This window comes from Pteronotus mesoamericanus, unplaced genomic scaffold (assembly GCF_021234165.1).
Source record: "Pteronotus mesoamericanus isolate MK-2021 breed Mesoamerican mustached bat unplaced genomic scaffold, CSHL_Meso_final scaffold_21, whole genome shotgun sequence".
NCBI classification, from domain to species: domain Eukaryota; kingdom Metazoa; phylum Chordata; class Mammalia; order Chiroptera; family Mormoopidae; genus Pteronotus; species Pteronotus mesoamericanus.
The window spans coordinates 520,294-541,855 of record NW_026555310.1 but is presented as its reverse complement, the minus strand read 5'-3'; the positions used below and the strand labels follow the sequence as shown (position 1 = coordinate 541,855).

General features: G+C 34.5%; 1 protein-coding gene across 1 annotated transcript; it reads right to left on the bottom strand.

Annotated features, from left to right (window-relative positions):
* Positions 1-506: 506 nt before the first annotated feature.
* On the bottom strand, positions 507-1,445 carry LOC129084524 (olfactory receptor 6C70-like). Its single transcript, XM_054590718.1, has one exon. The coding sequence runs from the start codon at positions 1,443-1,445 to the stop codon at positions 507-509; it is 939 nt and encodes a 312-aa protein (XP_054446693.1).
* Positions 1,446-21,562: the final 20,117 nt, after the last annotated feature.

Sequence of the window (21,562 nt, the reverse complement as noted above, 5' to 3'; positions counted from 1 at the left end):
GCTGGGGGAAGGAGGGTACAAAAGGATTAAATAATAATGGGAAAAATACAATAAAGATTGAATTTAAAAAAATTAAAATCTCTGAATTATTCTTTTGAAGTGTAAGTTCTCATGAAACATGTTAAGCAAATTTAATAATGACAAAACTTATTTCATCTAAGAACTTCAAAGAACATGGCTTTTACATAAAACATGGTATATTTATATAAATTAATTATCAATTACATCTCTCCAAGAATTTATAGCCTATAATACAATTAAAACCCTTCATTTGTTCTATTCTACCATGCTTTTAGAGGAAATAAATCTTGCAATTTTATATTTTTAACATATAAGGTTTCACTTTGAAGAACTGAACATTAAATTCATAAAGCGAGTTTGTAATCTTCAGTAAAGCTATCCACCTAACTAAATATTAGAGATTAATTCTTAAACTAGAAAAGTCAGAGTGGGTTTTGTTCCATGTTCCTTTTATGTTCTTATGTTAATTATTTCAATAAATATTATTACTTGTCTAAAACATAAAGTATCTTTCTAAATACCTTTTTGAAGGCTTGTTTAACTTGCTGGTTCCTTAGAGTATAAATGAATGGGTTCAACAAAGGAGCAACTGAAGTATTGAGCACTGCTACTCCTTTGCCTAAAGCGATTCTTTTATTTGCTGGTGGTTTTATGTAGATAAATATACAACTACCATAAGTGATGGATATAACAATCATGTGAGAAGAGCAGGTAGAAAAAGCTTTCTTCTTTTGCTGAACTGAAGGGAATTTTAGGATTGTCTTGATGATGTAAGAATAAGAAAGGATTATTAATAACAATGTGAAAATGAGGGTAGTCACAGCTAAGAAAAAAGTAATCAGTTCTAGTAAATGTGTGTCTGAGCAAGAAAGTTGCAGGACAGGAGAAATGTCACAAATGAAATGATCAATGATATTTGAAGCACAGAAATCCAGGTTAAGAACCAAAATCAATGGTGGGAAAAGGACTAAAAACGCAGTTGCCCAAGAAATGAGTACAAGCCGATGACAAACCTTGCTGCTCATGATGGATGTGTAATGCAAAGGTTTGCAGATGGCAACATAGCGGTCATAAGACATAGCTGCCAACAGGAAAAACTCGGTAACCCCCAAAAATATGTAAAAAAATAACTGAGACATACAACCATTATAAGAAATGGTCTTTTCCTTGTTTACAATGCTGTTTAAGAATCTGGGGATGCAAGCACTTGTGAATGAAATTTCCAGAAAAGAGAAATTTTGGAGGAAGAAATACATTGGGATCTTGAGACGGGAATCCACTAGTGAGAGGACAATAATGGTTAAGTTTCCTATCATGCTCATCATGTAATTCAGAAGTAGAAATAAAAAAATTACAATCTGTAACTGAGAATTATCTGTCAGTCCCAGAAGGATAAACTCTATCTGCTTTGTATGGTTCTTCATTTCTCTTTTGAGATTTCAAATTCTAGAAATAAAAAGATACAAAAATAAGAAACTACATGAGTAGCTTTATATCCAGTAAATTATATATAAATAGATTCATATTCACAAACATACCCATGGTAATGCTCTGTGATGTTGAATGGCCTAGAACTGTGCAACAAAAACTATTTTGAAAAGCACTGTTGAAATCAACTCACTTTTGGAAATTGACCAGCAAAACCCATAATAGTTGTTTTTTCACCCTTACTTACAAATTTTAGTCATTTGTAACTAATTTAAAATCTTTTCATTTGTAATATAAATTAGACAGAATCTTGATTTGGAATTAAAAAATAACCCATTCATTTTTAAATAGCTTCACCAAAATAAAATTATACCAGTATATAATGAATTCAGATCTATAGATAAATTCTAAAACTTTTGATTTCATATTCAAGTGACATTTGCTTAAGGCCCATTGTAGTCTCTTGCAGCTTCTCATGAACTACTAATAAATTTACAGAAAATGACCAAAAACAAGGGCTTAAGACTGTAATGTCAAAATAAATAAATACTAGCTAAATCTAAGAAAAATTAAAACTAAATATAAAGCAGATATAGACACATTTATAAAAAATAATAATTTATTCAGGTCTCAACATTTTGCACATGCAACTGAGACCATAAAACTAAATAAATAAATAAATTTGAACATGGACCATGAAGTAGGTATAGTATTATGTCAATGTTAAATTTCCTGATTTTAATATTAGTATTGTAGTTATACTATAAAGTTATATCCTTGTTCTTAGGAAAGACACACTTAAGTGTTCAGGAAAAGGGGTATGTAATTTCTGTTACTTACTCTCAGAAATGATTCAGGTAAAAAACCAAACATACACACACATACACACACACACCATGAAGGAGAGAATGATAAAGCCAATGAAAAAAAGTGAATTTTTGTAACTTTTCAGAACACTTGAAATTATTATTAAAACAAAAATGTATGTATATTATTAAAATAAAAAGCATGTATATGTTTAAGAGAAATTGGTCTATTAGAGTGATAATCTTACAACTATAATTTGAAATGTATAACTAATTTAGAATTATGACATTAAGTTGAAACCTTAAGTTTATCTTATTCTTACAAGATTTTTAAAAACTCCAGGCTTAAAAACAAATTAAAATAAATAAAAGTAAAAAATGAAGAAAATACATTACATCTCTTCACAATCTCTACCTATTTATAGGTGTCTAGCATCTTAACCTATTTTCCAGGTACAGCTCTGTGTCAGTGAAAAATCAGGTTTTTTAATACATTGGCTATGTCCTCATGTCCCTAACAATCACTTGTATAACTAATCAGTGACTATTAATCCAAGGAAGTACTGGCAAAGAAAGTGTGTAGTGATTTGGACAAAACAACTGCTTTCTGCTAGCATTTTATGTTTGTAATTACAGGTTTTCAGAATCTTCGATGGCCAATAATGAAAACAGAGTGAATAATAGAGCCAAAATATAACAATTATGGGAACTGGTTAGGCAATAGAAACTGGATTTAAATCTCCTAATCCTCACAAAATCTACTTATGTATCTGAGAAACAAAAACATATTAATGGCTAATGAGGCAAATGACAATCCACTCTTATGGTTAAAAGTTTGGACTCACTTTTCATTGTTTAAGAATGAATTTTTTAAAGTGCCACATATGAAAATAAAAACATAAGAAACAGTGTAATGTGGCTAAGACTTTAGAATCAAAGAGAGATCTTTTTGCAAATCTTACTCTATCACTAATTACTAGTTATATGGTCTTGAGAAAGTTAATTTCCTTGTTTCAAACTTTCATCTATAAAAAAAGAGATAAAATAGTTTGACTTCAATTATAGGGGTTAAATGAAATACACACAGAATATGTCAGTGTCTACTAATGGCTTAATAATCAGTGAAGAGGTCAGTACATATAAAAACCATAAATATGTAGCAATATTCTAAAGGATGTCACTTTATACTTCACTATTAGATAGCCTTAATTTAAAGTTTCCTTAATTAAAGCAATTCTAATGTTTCTGAGAATAGGAGGACTATTTGGGTGGACACTAATAATTAATTAAATTCTAGCAGATTTTTTTTTTTTTTTACTGGAATCAGACCTACACAAAGATGCTGATGATCCTTATTTTTCAGCAATATCTTAAAATCTTTAATCAATTAAACAAAATTAGAAAAATAAATTATAAATTATAAAATTCATTTAAATACTTGATAGGTAAAAAAGGAGATTTACTTTGTATTGACCTGATTGGGTCAATTGATCTGAAACCATTATAAAATTAAGATAGTTCAGTAATGTGAACTGACTAAATAAATTTCTAAGAGGAAAAGAAATGTTTAGAATATATAAGGGAAAATTTATTTTTTTCAAAAAATAATTTAACATCCATATTAGACATAAGCTATATGAAATGGCATATTTTAAGAGTGAAAAATAGAAAACAGTCTAAATAGTTAACATAAGCAATCCTTTAAATAATTTGATTTATTCAGATAATTACACTTTTAAATGAGGACATGATGAATATATATTCTCATTTAAAATATTCTAAAAAAGTTTTAGATACAAAATTACAAAAATGTTTATACAAATTGAGCCCATTTTATGATGTCTAATATGTTACATGTGGGTATAATTTCTGCAAATATATAAAAACAGTAATTAATAATACTTTTAGTGAGATATTAAATCATAGTACAATTATATTTCTCATAAAAATTCACTCATTGTTAACATCTTACCAAAAGACATTATCCTAAAAATCCTGGTTTTTTCAAACTTCTCTAATTTATAAAAGCAAAAGGAAAAACTATTAGTGAATTCAGAACACTGATTGCCAAATATTTTAGAGCTATATTTTCAACTAAAATAAATCCAGTGATGCAGTTCATTTTCTTCTTAACCTGAGAAAATTTTTGTTGCAAATTTGCAAAAGAGGTAAACTATTTCCAAATAAACTTAGAACATAAGCACTGACAGAAAAATATAAACTATATCATATAGCATACAATGTTTTCTGTCTTTTAAATAAAAATATTTAAAGTATATTCTTTCTTATTAAATTTTGTCAATCAATATTTTTGTCTGCTCTGAAGTTTTTCTTCTTTTTATTATTAAGTACATGTTATTTTTTCCTTCTCGATGATTTTTCCTATTACCTCATACATGAATTCACAAAGCCCATATTATTTAGATGAACAATTTTATTCCTTTAGCAAATCATGGTTTTTCACTTTACATTTTTTAGCATATTTCTTCTCCTCTTACTTTAATTTTCCAGTGAATTACCTCCAGGCTATTGATGGAAATGGTAGTTTTTATAGAACCAAAGATGAATCTGAACTTTCTTCCTTGATCTCATCTTCATTTGGCCCTGTTCATTTTTAACACATCCTTGCTCTAACTTCCACTTTTTACAATAAACACATTGAACATTCCTGTAGGTTCAACATTGGTGTCAGAGTAATTTTAAACTACAAAGCAGATATTTGTTCTGCAACCATTGCAGATTTGGCAATCAATAATTATCAGTGATAAATGGAGACAACTGTACTTGAACAACAATAAAAAAAATTTTTAAACACTAACATACAGTGCTGGTGGGGAGTGGAAAAACAGGAGCCCTCATATGTTGCATAAGAATATAAATTATTTTTCAAAATAATAATAATTATCAGTGATAAGTTGTCATTGCTCAAAGTGTTAATTAAAATTAACACTTCCAAAGAGCTATTTTTTTTCTATTTTTAAAAATGTAGCAAAACATGTGAAGGCAACTCCCCAGAAAAAATATCTTCCAACCTCATTTCTTATTGATTTCTAGGGTTGTTTAGGCTCTTTTTATACAGAGAGCAGTAAAATAATTACCATTCTCTTCACCATTCTAAAGAGCAGTGACTGGTGTAAACACTAATGTATTTACATTATCAGATACAAGTGCATAAATCAAAAATGCATGTTCTTGCATTAATGATACATAAAATAGAAAATGAGAAATAATGCTTTATTCAAAGAATAATAAAATATCACCTCTAAATCATTATTTATTTGTATGTAACTTAGATGATACTTGTAATTATTCTTAAATTTTGAAAAAAAGTAACACCTCTATTTTACTTACCATTGGCAGTATATGTTGGTATCTTTTTTCTTTTTCTCTAGATTACATGACCAAGGATCAACCATAATGAAAGCCAAATGTACTTACTGGAAATCAATATTTAATTTTGTAGGTAGGAAAATTAATGTGAAATAATTTTGCAGGTTATTTAAAATCACATACCTAAAGTGTTACTATTTTAATAATGCAATTTTTTAAACAAGTATATCTGAATATATGGTAGTATCTATGCCTTCATAATAAAGATTTCTGATAAACTCCTCTTTTTTGATACCAAAATAACTTATGTGTGTCTAACTAATCCCACTTTGCGAACATTCCTAAAAATTATCATAGCTGAGATCATTAGCTTGAAACATGACCAACTGGTGTAAGCACTATTGAATATTTTTTCATTTTTCCTATTTCTCCTTAGAGACATTGTCCCTGAGATTTCTTATAGAGAATCAGTCACACTTCTTTTAAATAATTTGAAACCAACAAAGTGAAGAGATTGGCCAAAGAACATACACACATAATCCACAGAGACAACAGTGTGATGGTGGCCTGAGGGAAGGGGGCAGGGGCGGGTGCAGGTTAGGTGAAAGTGGGCAAAGAGCGGGGACGGGGACACCCATAATAGAGTAAACAACAAAAATAAAGTTAAAATAGAGAAAATACCAAGACCACCAGCAGCTACAGAGGTCAGCTGAACCCACTTTGTGGGGAACGTCAACTACAGCCAGGGCTTCCAGGCCCACTTGGGCTCTGATAGGAATTCTGCCTCCTCCAGCTGCACCAGCACCAGCTCCTCCAAAATGGTGAAGAAGATTGAGACCCGGGATGGGAAGCTGGTGTCTGTCACCTGATGTGCTGTCCAAGTGAATGACTGCTGTGGTCCCTCCTGCCCTCCAAGCCTGTGGGAAAGAAGCTCTGTAGGGGAGGCAGAGGGCACAGGACACCCACATGAGGCTCAGCCCCAGTCCTCAGGTCTCCATTGGGGTGGGAGAGTTCACTGCCTGGGCAACGGCCTCTCACCCATATTCCCAACTAAAAGCCAAACCAACTGTCAGCCTGCTCTCTACCTATGAGTTTGTCTCTATTTTGCTTGTTAGTTCAGTTTGTTCATTAGATTCCTCATATGAGTAAAATCATATGATATTTGTCTTTCTCTGACTGGCTTATTTCACTTAGCATAATGTTCTACAGGACACCTTGGGGGGAGGGGGTTAGTTAAGGGATGGAAGGGTGGAGCAAAAAAGAAAAAGGACTCATAGACATGGACAACAGTGTGGTGTTTGCAGGGGTTGGGAGGCAGAAGAGGGTATAAGGGGGATAAATGGTAATAAAAAAATGCAATAAAAATAAATTTTTTACAGTAAATAATAAAAGCCCCTCCAAAAAAGAAAAATACTCATTTCAAGACAATCATATAGACTCTGTAAACTAGCAGATTATTTTGCATCATCAGTGATATATATGGGCCAAGATACCAAGATAATTCCTTTTGAGGATTTGGTGGTCTTTTCCTAATATGTGAATCATTTCAACAAGTAAAGGAATACCCCATTGGTTTCTTATTCAGTGTGAAATACTGGTTTCTTTATTTGTTCCTATTATATTCATTGTAGTTTTTCTCCTGTAACATGGTATTTTAAAACTTTAGCATATATAAAATACTAATATGGTTAAAATCAAAATTTTATTTAAAGGTATACATTTACACAATGTAATACTTCTTGGGAGAAGAAAAAAAGAAAGGTGAAGGAAGGGAGGGAGATAGAGGAGAGGGAGGGAGGGAAGAAATTTTACTCTTTGCAACACATGGATGGACCCGGAGAACATTATACTAAGTGAAATAAGGCCATCAGAGAAAGACAATTACCATATGACTTCTCTCATATATACAATCTAATGAGCAAACTGAGCTAATGAGCACAATAGAGACAGACTCACAGACAGCAGCTGACAGCTCTGGGCAGTGGAGGGACTGACCAAAAAAGAAAAAGAGAATTTATGGACACACACAACAGTGTGGTAATTGCAGGGTGGGGGAAGGGGTGAAGGTGGAAGAGGGGATAGAGGGGATAAATGGTGGAAAAAATACAATAAAAATAATGTAAAAAAACCCTAAAGAGGTAAAAAGCAAAGAAATAAAAATAGTTTGTAAGTTTTTAAAATACCACGCTCTGATCATTGACTCTCCATGGGATATATTCTAAAGAGTAAAAGGATTACAAATACATCTTAAACTTATATAGTGTGTATGCTATCACTCATAGTACTGATGAAATAATTCTGGTTTCGTTTTGTGAAATGAAATTTTAACAGTGAACAAGTTAATAAATATATTAATGTTGACAACCAGGAATCTCACTGTAAAAAAGGGGGTAGAGGAATTAAACATGAATGGGAAAAGAATTCAGTGGTGTTGGATTAGAATTAGAGGCACCAGAGTGAACTAATAATTTCTTTTTTTGCTTTTATATTTTAATAGCTATCATATATTATGCCAAATACTATGTTAAATTAGGTCCTTTTAATTTTTATTGCATTTACTAGAGTTCATGCTCACGCTGGAGAGACACAAGGAGAACAAGTTCTCAAATTTTGTTGGCAAATCCAGCTTTTTATATTGTTATAGTCTGTAGCTTTCAGCAACATCTTATATTCTATTGTTTCAAATTTATACATCACTCTTATCAGTACATTTACACTCCTAGTAGACAGCAATGTATACAAAAGACATTGCCTGTTTACAAATTACATTTATATATTTACATACTTTGAGTTTTTTAAAAAAAATATTGCAAATTAAGGAACATATAGCAAGGACTCATGGACAAGGCCAAAGTGGGGAAGGACTGAGAGAGGGAGAGAGGGTGGCGGGGAAAGTGGTGGGGGGAAGTTGGAGAAAAATGTATTTTAAAAAATTAATTAATTAATTTTAAAAAATGAAATAAAAAAATTAGAACAATTATAAAAAGCAAACCATTTAGTTATAATACATATAAATAAATATCAGGTAACTTTTCAAAAAAATTTGAAAATTAAAATTGCACAGGAAATGCAGCTCTTAAAAGTAACTATGGTTGCCTATGGTGTCTTGAATAAAGGGGGCTTCACTGTCATCAATGTTTTGAATAGTCCCTTTAGTAATAACTGAGGTTCATTATAGTATTATAGTATTATTACAATATAGTAAGAGAAAGAATAGGTGTGTTTGTCTTTTGTAAAGGGGAAGAAGACGATTGTGAAAAGGAAATTGAGAAAGAAAATCAAGCCTCATACCTAAACAATAAGCCAGTCCATAGTTAAATATATTCGTTATTAAATTTATTCGGGTGACTTGGTTAATATAGTTATACAGTTTTCAAGTATACAATTCTATGATACTGTTATTGTAAAACAGTCCATGGGAGCACCAGGGGAGTTTCTGCCTCTCGGCCAAGATGCCAGCAGGGAGAGGTTCTTACACTTAACTCCCCTAAAGCTCGAAATATGAATGGATAGGGCCCTAAGCTGGCCAAAAGCTAGAAAGATAATTGGATTGGGGGAAAAAAAAAAACCTCCCCTCCCTATCCCTATAAGAACTGCGGGTTTGAGCAAGAATATTGAGATGGTCATTGAGGCCGGAGTCCACCGTTCTCCCAGCCTGTGCTGCACCTGAATAAACCTCTTTCCTTTTGCATCAACACAGGCCTCACGAGTTCGGCTTTTTGTGGCTACAGGCAGCCAAACCTCCGTTTTTGTTTGGTAAAATACATCACCTTATATTGCATTGTATATTTATCACCCAAAGTCAAATCTTCTTCCATCACCATATATTTAACCCCCTTTACCCTTTACTACCATACCAGCCCCTTTCCTTCTGGTAACCACCATACTGTCATCTGTGTCTGAGTTTTTGTTTTTCTTGTTTGTTCATTTGTTGCTTTCAGTTTTACATATCTCTTGTATACAAGTTCTGCCCAGAAGGTATCCAGCCATGTAATATGAAAAATAGAGGCATCAAATGAAGAAGATATAATATACAAGAAACATTGTACATAGGACAATTACTCCTCAGTCCCCTTCAAACTAGGTACTTTGGGACCTCCCATAGTTTTCCCAGTCACCATCAGCTGCCCTGTCATATTTTCCTGAATCTCATCAGCAGTCTGATATCTTTCCCCTTTCAAAGGTGATTTTAGTTTTGGGAAAAGCCAGGAGTCACAGGGCACCAAATCTGGGCTGTAGTGGGGCTGAGTCACCTGTGTGATTTGATGTCTTACCAAAAAATATGTAAGAGATGCATGCATGAGTGGATGCATTGTGGTGATGAAGTTGCCAGTCACCAGTTATCCATAGCTGTGGCCTTCTGAATCATCCAAATAGTTTCACAGAGGAGTGTTCAAGCTGAATACAAAATGTGATGCAGATTCATTGTTTTACTCTATCAGTCATTTTGAATGTGATGGCCACACTGTACACATGCTCACTCAGTGGCTTCTACTGCCTCCACTGACTAGTACAGTGAAGTCATCACTGCTCACACATGCACAGTCCAGTCCTCTCTCCATGGCTGACAGGTTACATGATGTCACACACACCATTCTCCTTATATTAACAGTGGTTGAACTTTTTTCCAGAAAGACCTGGCATATGTACCACATGTTCTTTATCCAATCATCTATCAAAGTACACCAGTTATTTCCATGTCTTGGTCATTGTGAATATATTCATTTAAAAAAAAGAATATAGGTTAATTATCTAGAGATTAGATTTCAGCTTTTGTCTTTGAAAACAATACACAGAGTTTGTTATAGTAACTTATTAGATAATTCCAACATCTGAAGACAGTATTTGTTTCTGTATTTCTAGAGGGGTTTCCTAACTGTTTCATGTCCGATTGCTTGCTGGACAATGTGTTTGAAGCTTTTGAAGTTTTCCTTATAGAAAAAATCTGGGAACTAAGTATGATTTCATCTTCTCCAGAGAGATTTTTTTTTCTTTTCTTTACCCACGGAGTCAGAGAACATTGGCAAACTTTTATTTGCCTGAAACCTTTCTTCACTTAATTTTTTAAACGCCGTGCTTATGGCATGTTTGTCCCTCTTCCCTCACTATGTGCTCTTTCTACATATTTTCTGCTGATCCCTTATTTTTCTGACCTCTGAATGTTGGATCGACCCAAGGCTCAGTCATTGGATATTTTCTGTTTTCTTTCTATGCTTATTTCCAAGGTGCTCTCATTCAGTCTCATGTTTGAAAATTCTATCTATATATTGGAAATTAACCACTGCCCACCATTTCCATGACCACTTTTCTGGTTAAAAGCTTTTATCTATCACCTATCTATCTATCTATCTATCTATCTATCATCATCTATTTGACATATTGAGATTAAACTCATAGCATATGAAACCAATGTGGACCATTAATCCACAAAATACTGTTTTTTTAAATTTTCAACTTTAATTAATAAATTGATAAAGTTAGCACTTAATATAACAGTGCAAATGATCATCGTGGGTTTTTCAGCTCAGATTTTATCTTTCTCAACAATAAAAAAATCAGGCTACAGTAAGTGTAGATTGGAAGAGAGGGTGATGGAAAAGAAAAAAAGATGTCAACAGACAATGAACAATATTTTTAGAGGAAATGTGTTTCAAGGAAGAAAAGGATAACAAAATAAAACTATCATAGATGCATATGTGTAAAAAATGTTAAGTAAGAGCAAATTTAAGAAAGACACTGTAAAAAGTGTGAGAGTGGATTGTGCATCAATATCCCCATTGTTTCACTGGTGAAATTTAATTAAGCTTTAGTTTTAGCACTTTCTTCTGGCTTTGAGACTTTCAGTATTAGACAAGCGTATTACTATCAAAATAGACCACATGAAATTTCACTATAGTGCAGTTACATCTAAACTAAATATAAATAGACATTTTCCTTTTTCATAATTTAAAAAGATGCTTTCATTTACTTTAGTGTTCCATCAGTTGTGAACATTTAAAATGTAGATAGGAACCCTATAGACTCCACCAAAAAACTACTCAACCTAATAAATGAATTAGGCAAAACAGCAGGACACAAAGTCAACATTTAGAAATCAAAGGCATTTTTGTACACAAACAATGAAATATCAGAAATAGAAATTAGGAAAATAATCCCATTTGCTATAGCACCAAGAAAAAATGAAATTCTTAGGAATAATCTGAATCAAATATTGTAAAAGACCTGTACTCAGAAAAATACACAACACAAAAGAGAGAAATTAAGGAAGACACAAATAAATGGAAGCATACACTATGTTCATGGATTGAAAGAATTAACATCATCAGAATATCCATACTACCCAAAGCAATTTATAGATTCAACACAATCCAGATCAAAATGCCAATGACATATTTCACAGATATAGAACAAATATTTTCAAAATTTATATGGAATCATAAATCACCCCAAATAGCCTCAGCAATTTTGAGAAAGAAGAACAAAGTAGGATGGATCACAATACCTGATATCACACTGTATTACAAGGCCAGTCTGGTACTGGTGTAAGAACAGACACATAGATCAATGAAACTGCATAGAGAGCCCAGAAATGAACTCATGTCAATATGATGAGTTATTAATTGACAAAGGGGGCAGAAGCATAAAATGGAGTACAAATAGCCTCCGCAATAAATGGTGTTGGGAGGTCTAGACAGCTACATGCAAAAAATTGAAACTCTACCACCAACTTACACCACAGACAAAAATAAACTCAAGATGGATAAAAAACTTAAATATAAGTCATGAAAACTATAAATGTCCTAGAAGAAAATAAGGGCAGGAAAATTTCAGATATCCTATGCAGCAATATTTTCCCTGATATATCCCCTAGGGCAAAGGATATAAAAGAAAGAATAAACAAATGGGATTACATCAAACTAAAGGGTTTCTGTGCAGCTAAAGAAAACATCAACAAAATGGAAAGGGAATCAAGAGTATGGGAAAATACATTTGCCAGTTACACCACGGACAAAGATGTGATCTCCAAAATATATAAAGAAATCACATGATTCCAAACCTGGAAGATAAAGTGGTGGGGGGAAGGCAGAGACAAATTTATTTGGAAAAATAAATTAATTTAAAAAAATTGAGACAGGAAAAATGAATAAATAAATAAAACATTGAACAAAATGGTAAAAAAAAAATTGAAAATATTAAGAGAGAAATGCAATAGTTTATAATTACTATTACTGGAACTACAAGTAATTGAAACACTTCAATTATATAACATATTTGTCATGAAGGTCTTAATAATCTAGTAATGTATTTAATCTACCAAACTATGAAAAGACAATGTCATTATATTGTCTTAAAACACAATGGTAGATTATTAACATTTTGGATAAAGACAAAGAAGGCAAAATTCCTTATTCTTACCATACCACCTTACTGGCCTCATATGTTACCTCTCCAATTTTAGTGTGGGAGTAGGCTCATCTATCAATATCAAAACCTATTTGATTGCACAATGTCCAGCTCAGCAAGTTTTGACTACACTATAAAACTAAAGAAAATATCCTTAGGAACAAAATGTATTTCTTTTCAATAAAAATAAAACAGTTGATAGAGGCCCACTCAAATGTTTTCCAATAAAGGAACCTGTCAAAACATTTTCACCTTTAAAAAAAGGGTCAATGTTTTTGTTCTACTAAATTCTTTCTGAATAAGTTTATTACAGTCATTAAGGAAATAAAATATGGAAGGATTGAAGTAAATACTTGCAATGAAAAGAATAAACATTAACACTGGCTAATGCCACTTACTCTTGAAACAAAGGAGAGGAACCTGTTGGTGACCTGACAGTCTCTCATAATCAAACGTGAAGAGCAGCTCCCGTGAGCCATCCAGGAGAGTCTGTTTGAAGGCAATGTATTCATCAACACAAGGCTCCCTCCGTCGTTTTTCCACACATTCCAGTTTTTTTGCCATCAATCACTTATCAGATTCTGCAACTGTTAGGGCAATTTCGAACTAACAAAATCCAAAACTGACATTGCCATTAGCAACAGTTTACCAATGCTATCCCTGCACATTTCACATTTTTCAATAATAAGAATTTGTAAAGACATTGGAGTTCAAAATGTTGACTATATGTTTTTCCTGAAACCTTATAATTAAAACATTTTCATGAAAAAAAATGAGCAAAGGACCTAAACAGACACTTATCCAAGGAGGACATACAGAGGGCCCATAGACACATGAAAAAAATGTTCAACATCACTAGCCATTAGAGAGATGCAAATTAAAACCACGAGATACTACTTCACATTTGTCAGAATGGCTATCATTAATAAATCAACAAACAAGTGCAGGAGAGGTTGTGGATAAAAGGGAAACCTAGTATAGTGTTGACAGGAATGGAGACTGGTCCAGTATGACCAGTATGGAATTTCCTCAAAAAACTAAAATTGGAACAGCCTTTCAATACTGCAATCCCACTGCTGGGACTATACTAAGAATCTGAAATACCAATTCAAAAGAATCTATGTACCCCACTGTTCATAACAGCATCATTTACAATAGCCAAGTGCTGGAAACAATAGCCTAAGTCTCCATCAGTAAATGAGTGGATCAAAAAACTGTGGTACATTTACACAATGGAATATTATGCAGCAGAAAAGAAGAAGGAACTCTTACCCTTCCTGACAGCATAGGTGGAACTGGAGAGTATTATGTTAAGTGAAATAAGCCAGGAGGCAAAAGATGAATACCATATTATCTCACCTATAAGTGGAACCTAAACAACAAAACAAACAAGCGAGCAAAATACAACCAGAGACTTGGAAATAAAGTACAAACTATCCATTAGAAGAAGGGCATGAGGATGGGAATAATGGGAGAAAGAAGGGGAAGGGGCAAGCAAAGGAACAGGAATAGAGGACTTATGGGCACAGAAAATGGTGACATGGGGGATTGACTGTGGGACTGGGGAAGAGGATGGGTTAGGGGGGAGGAGTGGAAAAAGAGGCAGGACAACTATAACTGAACAACAATAAATTTTAAAAAACTGTAAAGTTCAAATAAATTAAAAAGGAAGAGATAATTTTATTGGAATTCTCCCATATCATTAGTCCTCAAATCTTGTTAAACAGTGTTTTATTTAACATCAACTATAAACCAACCAACTTTTAAAACTCTGATGATTACAAAGTTATTCACTGAGTAAAACAAATAGATAAAATGCTATCACTTTATTCTATGTAACTAGGCCATTAGGCCTTCTTAATGATATGGAATGGTGAGTAGGAAGATACATAGGAGTTTTTCCCCTTTTTTTGACTTTAAAAATGAAAGGATGCTCAGCATCACTAGCCATCAGAGAAATACAAATTAAAACCATTGTGAGATACCACTTCACACTGGTCAGAATGGCCATGATAAACAGATCAACAAACAACAGGTGCTGGTGAGACTGTGGAGAAAAGGGAACCCTAGTACACTGTTGGTGGGAATGCAGACTGGTGCAGCAATTGTGGAAAACAGTTTGAAATTTCCTCAAAAAGCTAAAAATAGAACTTCCTTTTGACCCAGCAATTCCACTGCTGGGATTATACCTTAAGAATCACAAAACACCAATTCAAAAGAACCTATGCACCCCAATATCCATAGCAGTACAATTTATAATAGCCAAGTGTTGGAAGCAACCTAAATGCCCATCAGTAGATGAGAAGATCAGAAAACTATGATACATTTACACAATGGAATACTGCACAGCAGAAAGAAAAAAAGAACTACTAAACTTTGCGACAGCATGGATGGAACTGGAGAGCATTATGCTAAGCGAAATAAAGCAGGGGGTGAAAGACAAATACCATATAATCTCACCTATAAGTGGCATAACCAACAAAACAAAGACACAAGGAAAATATGACGAGCAACATTGAAAGAAAAAAGAAACCAACAGAGTCAAGAGGGAAGCAGGGAGGGTTGGGTGGGGAAAGGGAAGGGAAGGGTCAAGTCAGGGAACATATATCAAGGACTCATGGACAAAGCCAAAGGGGGGAAGGATTGAGGGAGGGAGATGGGGGAGGAGGGCAGGGGAAAGTGGTGGTGAGAAGGTGGAGACAAATGTATTTGAACAAAAAATAAACATTTAAAATAAATAAATAAATAAATGATATTTAAATACAAAAAAATTTTTAAATGTCCTTCAATTACAGTTATCCCCATTTTCCCCCCATTACTCTCCCCTGTTCTGCCTACACTCATCCACATTCAATCCTTCTCCCTGTTGTCCTTGTCCAAGGGTCCTTTATACATGTTCCTTGACTTGATCCTACCCTTTCTTTCCCCCATTACCTCCTCCCCCCTTCACTCTGATCATTGTCAGTTTGTTCTTTATTTTCATGTCTCTGGTTCTATTTCACTTGCTTGTTTTGTTGATTGGGTTGCGCTAATAGGTGAGATAATATAGTATTTCCCATTCACCATCTGGTTTATTCACTTAGCATATTATTCTCCAGTGCCATCCATGCTGTTGTGAAGGGAAGAAGTTCCTTTCTTCGTTCTGCTGCATAGTATCCTATTGTGTAACTGTATCACAAATTTTTGATCTGCTCATTTACTGATGGGCACTTAGGCCGTTTCCTGCACATGGCTATTGTAAATGATGCTGCTATGAATATTGGGGTGCAGAGGTTCTTTTGACTTGGTGATTTGGGATAGGGTATAATCCTGGCAGTGGAATCACTGAATCAAGAGGCAGTTCCATTTTTAGTTTTCTTAGGAAATTCCGTATTGTTTGCCACAGGGGCTGCCCCAGTCTGCATTCCCACAAACAGTGTACTAGGTAGGGACCCCTTTTCTCCACGACTTTGCCAGCACTTGTTGTTTGTTGACTTGTTTATGATGGCCATCCTGGCTGGTGTGAAGTCGTATTTCATTGTCCTGTTAATTTACATCTCTCTGATGGTTAGTAATGTTGAGCATACTTTCATAGGCCTACGGGCCCTCTGTATGTCCTTGGATAAGTGTTCAGGGCTTTTGCCCATTTTTAATTGGACTGTTTGTCTTCCAGGTGGAATCATGTGAGTTCCTTATATATCTTGGAGATCAAACACTTGTCCAAGGTATAACTGGCAAATATATTTTCCCATATGGTTGGTTCCCTTTTCATTTTGCTGATGTTTACTTTAGCTGTACAAAGCTTTATAATTTGATGTAGACCCTTGTTTATTCTTTCCTTTATATATCCATTGCCCTAGGGAAGTATCAGTGAAAATATTGCTGCATGGGATATCTGAAATTTTTCTGCCTATGTGCTCTTCTAGGACTTTTATAGTTTTCATGACTTATATTTAAGTCTTTTATCCATCTTGAGCTTATTTTTGTGTATGGTGTAAGTTTGTGGCAGAGTGTCATTTTTTTTGCATCTTGCTGTTCAGATCTCCCAACACCATTTATTGCAGAGGCTGTTTTTACTCCATTTTATGCTCCTGCCCCCTTTGTCGAATATTAATTGACTATATTGACATGAGTTTATTTCTGGGCCCTCTTTTCAATGATTTATGTGTCTCCATTGATCTATGTGTCTGTTCTTATGCCAGTACCACACTGTTTTGATTACAGTGGCCTTGTAATATAGTGTGATATCGGGTATTGTGACCCATCCTACTTTGTTCTTCTTTCTCAAAATTGCTGAGGCTATTTGGGGTGATTTATCATTCCATATAAATTTTGAAAATATTTGTTCTATATCTGTGAAATATGTCATTGACATTTTAATAGGGATTGTGTTGAATCTATAAATTGCTTTGGGTAGTATGGACATTTTAATGATGTTAATTCTTTCAATCCACGAACGCAGTATATGTTTCCATTTATTTGTGTCCTCCTTTATTTCTTTCTTCAGTGTTGTGTAGTTTTCTGAGTACAGATCTTTTACCTCCTTGGTTAGGTTTATTCATAAGTGCTTTATTTTTCTTGTTGCTATAGCAGATGGGACTTTTTTTTCCTGATTTCTGTTTCTGATATTTCACTGTTGATGTACAAAAGTGCCTTGATTTCTGAATACTGATTTTATCCTGCTGTTTTGCCAAATTCATTTATTATGTAGAGTAGTTTTCTGGTGGAGTCTACAGGGTTTTCTTTGTACACTACCATGTCATTTTAAAATAATGGCAGTTTTATTTCCTCCTTTCTAATTCGGATTTCTTTTTCTTGCCTGATCACTCTGGCTAGAACATCCAAAATTATGTTGAAGAGAAGTGGTGAAAGTGGATAACCTTGTCTTGTTCCTGATCTTGGGGGAAAGTTTTTAGTTTTTACCCATTGAGTATAATGTTGGCCATAGGTTTCTCATATATGGCCTTTATTATGTTGAGGCATACTCCCTCTACTCCACTTTGCTGAGTGTTTTTATCCTACAGTACTGTGCCTTATCAAATGCTATTTCAGCATCTATTGATATGATCATGTGACCTTTCTTTTTCCTTTTGTTTATTTGATGTATTACACTTACTGATTTCCAAATATTGCACCATTCTTGCATCCCTGGGATGAAACCCACTTGATGGTATATGAACTTTTTAATGTATTGCTGGATGTGGTTTGCCAACATTTTGTTGAGGATTTTAGCATCTATGTTCATCAGCGATGTTGGCTTGTAGTTTTCTTTCTTTGTTGTGTCTTTATCTGGTTTGGGATTAGGATGAGAATGGCCTCATAAAAAAAGTCTGTGAGTCTTCCTTCATTTTGGATATTTTGGAATAGTGTGCAATGGGTAGGGATTAGCTCTTCCTTAAATGTTTTGTAAAATTCTCCTCTGAAACCATCTGGTCCAGGGTTTTTGTGTGCCATGAGTTTTGTTCTTTTTTTTATTTTTTTTAATCTTTTTTTGAGGATCCTTAACTAATTTTCTTTATTTTTTTCTTTATTTATTTATTTTTAAATACATTTGTCTCTGCCTCCCCCCCACCACTTTCCCTTGCCCCCTCCCTCCATCCCTCCCTCAGCTCTTCCCCTTCGGTTTTGTCCATGAGTCCTTGCTCTATGTTCCTTGACTTTCCCCTTTCCTTCCCTTTCCCTGCCCGCCCCTCCCTCCTTCTCTCTTGTCTCTGTTGATTTCTTTTCCTTTCAGTGTTGCTGGTCATATTTTCCTTGCATCTTTGTATTGTTGGTTAGGTTCCGCTTATAGGTGAGATCATATGCTATTTGTCTTTCGCCCCCTGGCTTATTTCGCTTAGCATAATGCTCTCCAGTTCCATCCATGCTGTCGCGAAGTTTAGTAGTTCTTTTTTCCTTTCTGCTGCGTAGTATTCCATTGTGTATATGTACCACGACTTTTTGATCCAATCACCTACTGATGGACACTTAGGTTGCTTCCAAGACTTGGCTATTGTAAATTGTGCTGCTATGAACATTGGGGTGCATAGGTTCTTTTGTATTGGCATTTTGGTGTTCTCAGGGTATAGTCCCAGCAGGGGAATCGCTGGATCAAAAGGCGCTTCCATGTTCAGCTTTTTGAGGAAACTCCACACCGCCTTCCACAGTGGCTGCACCAGTCAGCATTCCCACCAACAGTGTACTAGGGTTCCCTTTTCTCCACAGCCTCGCCAGCACCTGTTGTTTGTGGATCTGTTTATGATGGCCATTCTGACCAGTGTGAGGTGGTACCTCATGGTGGTTTTGATCTGCATTTCTCTGATGGCTAGTGATGCTGAGCATCCTTTCAAATACCTCTGGGCCCTCTGTATCTCCGCCTTGGAAAAGCATCTGCCCAGGTCTTTTGCCCATTTTTGGATTGGATTGTTTGTCTTCTTGGAGTGGAGTCGAGTGAGTTCTTTATATATCTTGGAGATCAAACCTCTATCTGATGTATCATTAGCAAATATATTTTCCCGTAGGGTTGGCCCCCTTTTCATTTTGCTGATGTTTTCTTTTGCCATGCAGAAGTTTCTTATTTTGATGAGGTCCCACTTCTTTATTCTTTCCTTTCTGTCCCTTGCTTTAGGAGACATATCAGTGAAAAAATTGCTGCATGGGATATCTGAGAGTTTCCTGCCAATGTTCTCCTCTAGGACTTTGATGATGTTGCGACTTATATTTAAGTCTTTTATCCATCTTGAGTTTATTTTTTTAATTACTGCTTCGATTTCACTAGCTCTTATCAGTCTGTTCATGCTTTCTGCTTCTTCTTCATTCAGTTTTGGGAGATTATGTGTTTCTGAAAATTTGTCCATTTCACCCAGGTTTTCAAATTTCTTGGCATGTAGTTGTTTGTAGTAAGTTCATACAAACCTTTGTATTTCTGTGGTATCAGTTGTAATTTCTCCTCTTTCATTTCTGATTTTAATTATTTGGTCCTCTCCCATCTTTTCTTAATGAGTCTGATTAAAGGCTTGTCAATTTCATTTATCTTTTCAAAGAACCAGCTCCTGGATTTATTGATCCTTTGAATTATTCTTTTAGTCTCTATGTATTTAACTCTGCTCTGATCTGGATTATTTCCTTCGTTCTACTCACTCTGGGCTTTGTTTGTTGGTATTCCTCTAATCTTGTAGATGTAGGGTTAGGTTGTTTGGAACATTTCTGTCTTTTTTAGGTAGGCCTCTATTGCTATGAACTTCCCTCTCAGGACTGCCTTTGTTGGTGTCCCATAGGTTTTGGACAGCTGTGTGTTCATTTTCATTTGTTTCCAGAAACTTTTTGATTTCTTCTCTTATCTCATTATTGACCCATTCATTGTTTAATAGCATGCTATTCAGTCTCCAGGAGTTTGAACATTTCTTAGTTTTTTTCTTGAGGGTGGTTTCTAGTTTCAAGCCCTTGTGGTCTGAGAAAATGCTTTTTATGATTTCAGTTGTCTTGAATTTGTTGAGGCTTTTTTTGTGTCCTGTTATGTGGTCTTCTTTAAAAATGTTCTATGTGTATTTTAAAAGAATGTGTATTTTGCTTCTTTGGTGTGAAAGATGTATATATCACTTAAGTCCACTGGATCTGGTGTGTCATTCAGTGGCACAATATCCTCGTTGATTCTTTGTTTGAGGAATCTATCCATTACTGACAGTAGAGTGTTAAAACCCCCTACTATAAGTGTGTTGCTATCTGTATCATTCTTGAAGTCCCCCAAGATTTTCATTATATATTTTGGTGTGCCTGTATTGGGTGCAAATAGGTTTACAATGTTATTGTCCTCTTGATGTATTCTACCTTCGAATGTTATGACGTGTTCTTCTGTGTCTCCATGTATGGCCTTTATTTTGAAATTTATTTTGTCTGTTACAAGTATTGCAAGTCTGGATTTTTCTTCCTGTCCATTCGCTTGGATTATTTTCTACCAAATCTTCACTTTCAGTCTGTGTACATCATTTGTTCTCACATGGGTCTCTTGTAGACAGCATATATGTATGTCATGTTTTTTTATCCATTTGGCTTCCCTATGTCTTTTGATTGGAGCATTTAATCTATTTATATTTAACTTATTCCCCTTTTAAATTGCCATTTTTCCCCTTTGTATCTGTATTCCTCTCTCTCTCTCTCTTTTTCTTCATATTCTTAAAGTAGCCCCTTTAGCATATCTTGCAGTGCTGGTTTGGTGGAGGTTTATTCTTTTAGCCTTCTTTTGTTTCAGAAACTATTTTGCCTTCCATTTTAACTGAGAGCTTTGCTGGGTAGAGCAGTCTTGGTTGCAGACCTTTGCTTTTCATGACTTGGAGTATTTCTTGCCATTCCATTCTGGCTTATAGTGTTTCTGTTGAGAAGTCAGCTGCTAGCCTTATCAGAGCTCCTTTGTATATTACTTGCTGTTTCTCCCTTGCTGCCTTTAGGATTCTCCCTTTGTCTTTGAATTTTGCCATTTTAATTATAATGTGTCTTGGAGTGGTCCTCTTTGGGTTCATCTTGATTGGGACTCTCTGTGCTTCCTGGACTTCTGTGAGTTTTTCTCTCCTCAAATTAGGGAAGTTTTCCATCATTACTTTTTCACACAGGTTTTCTAC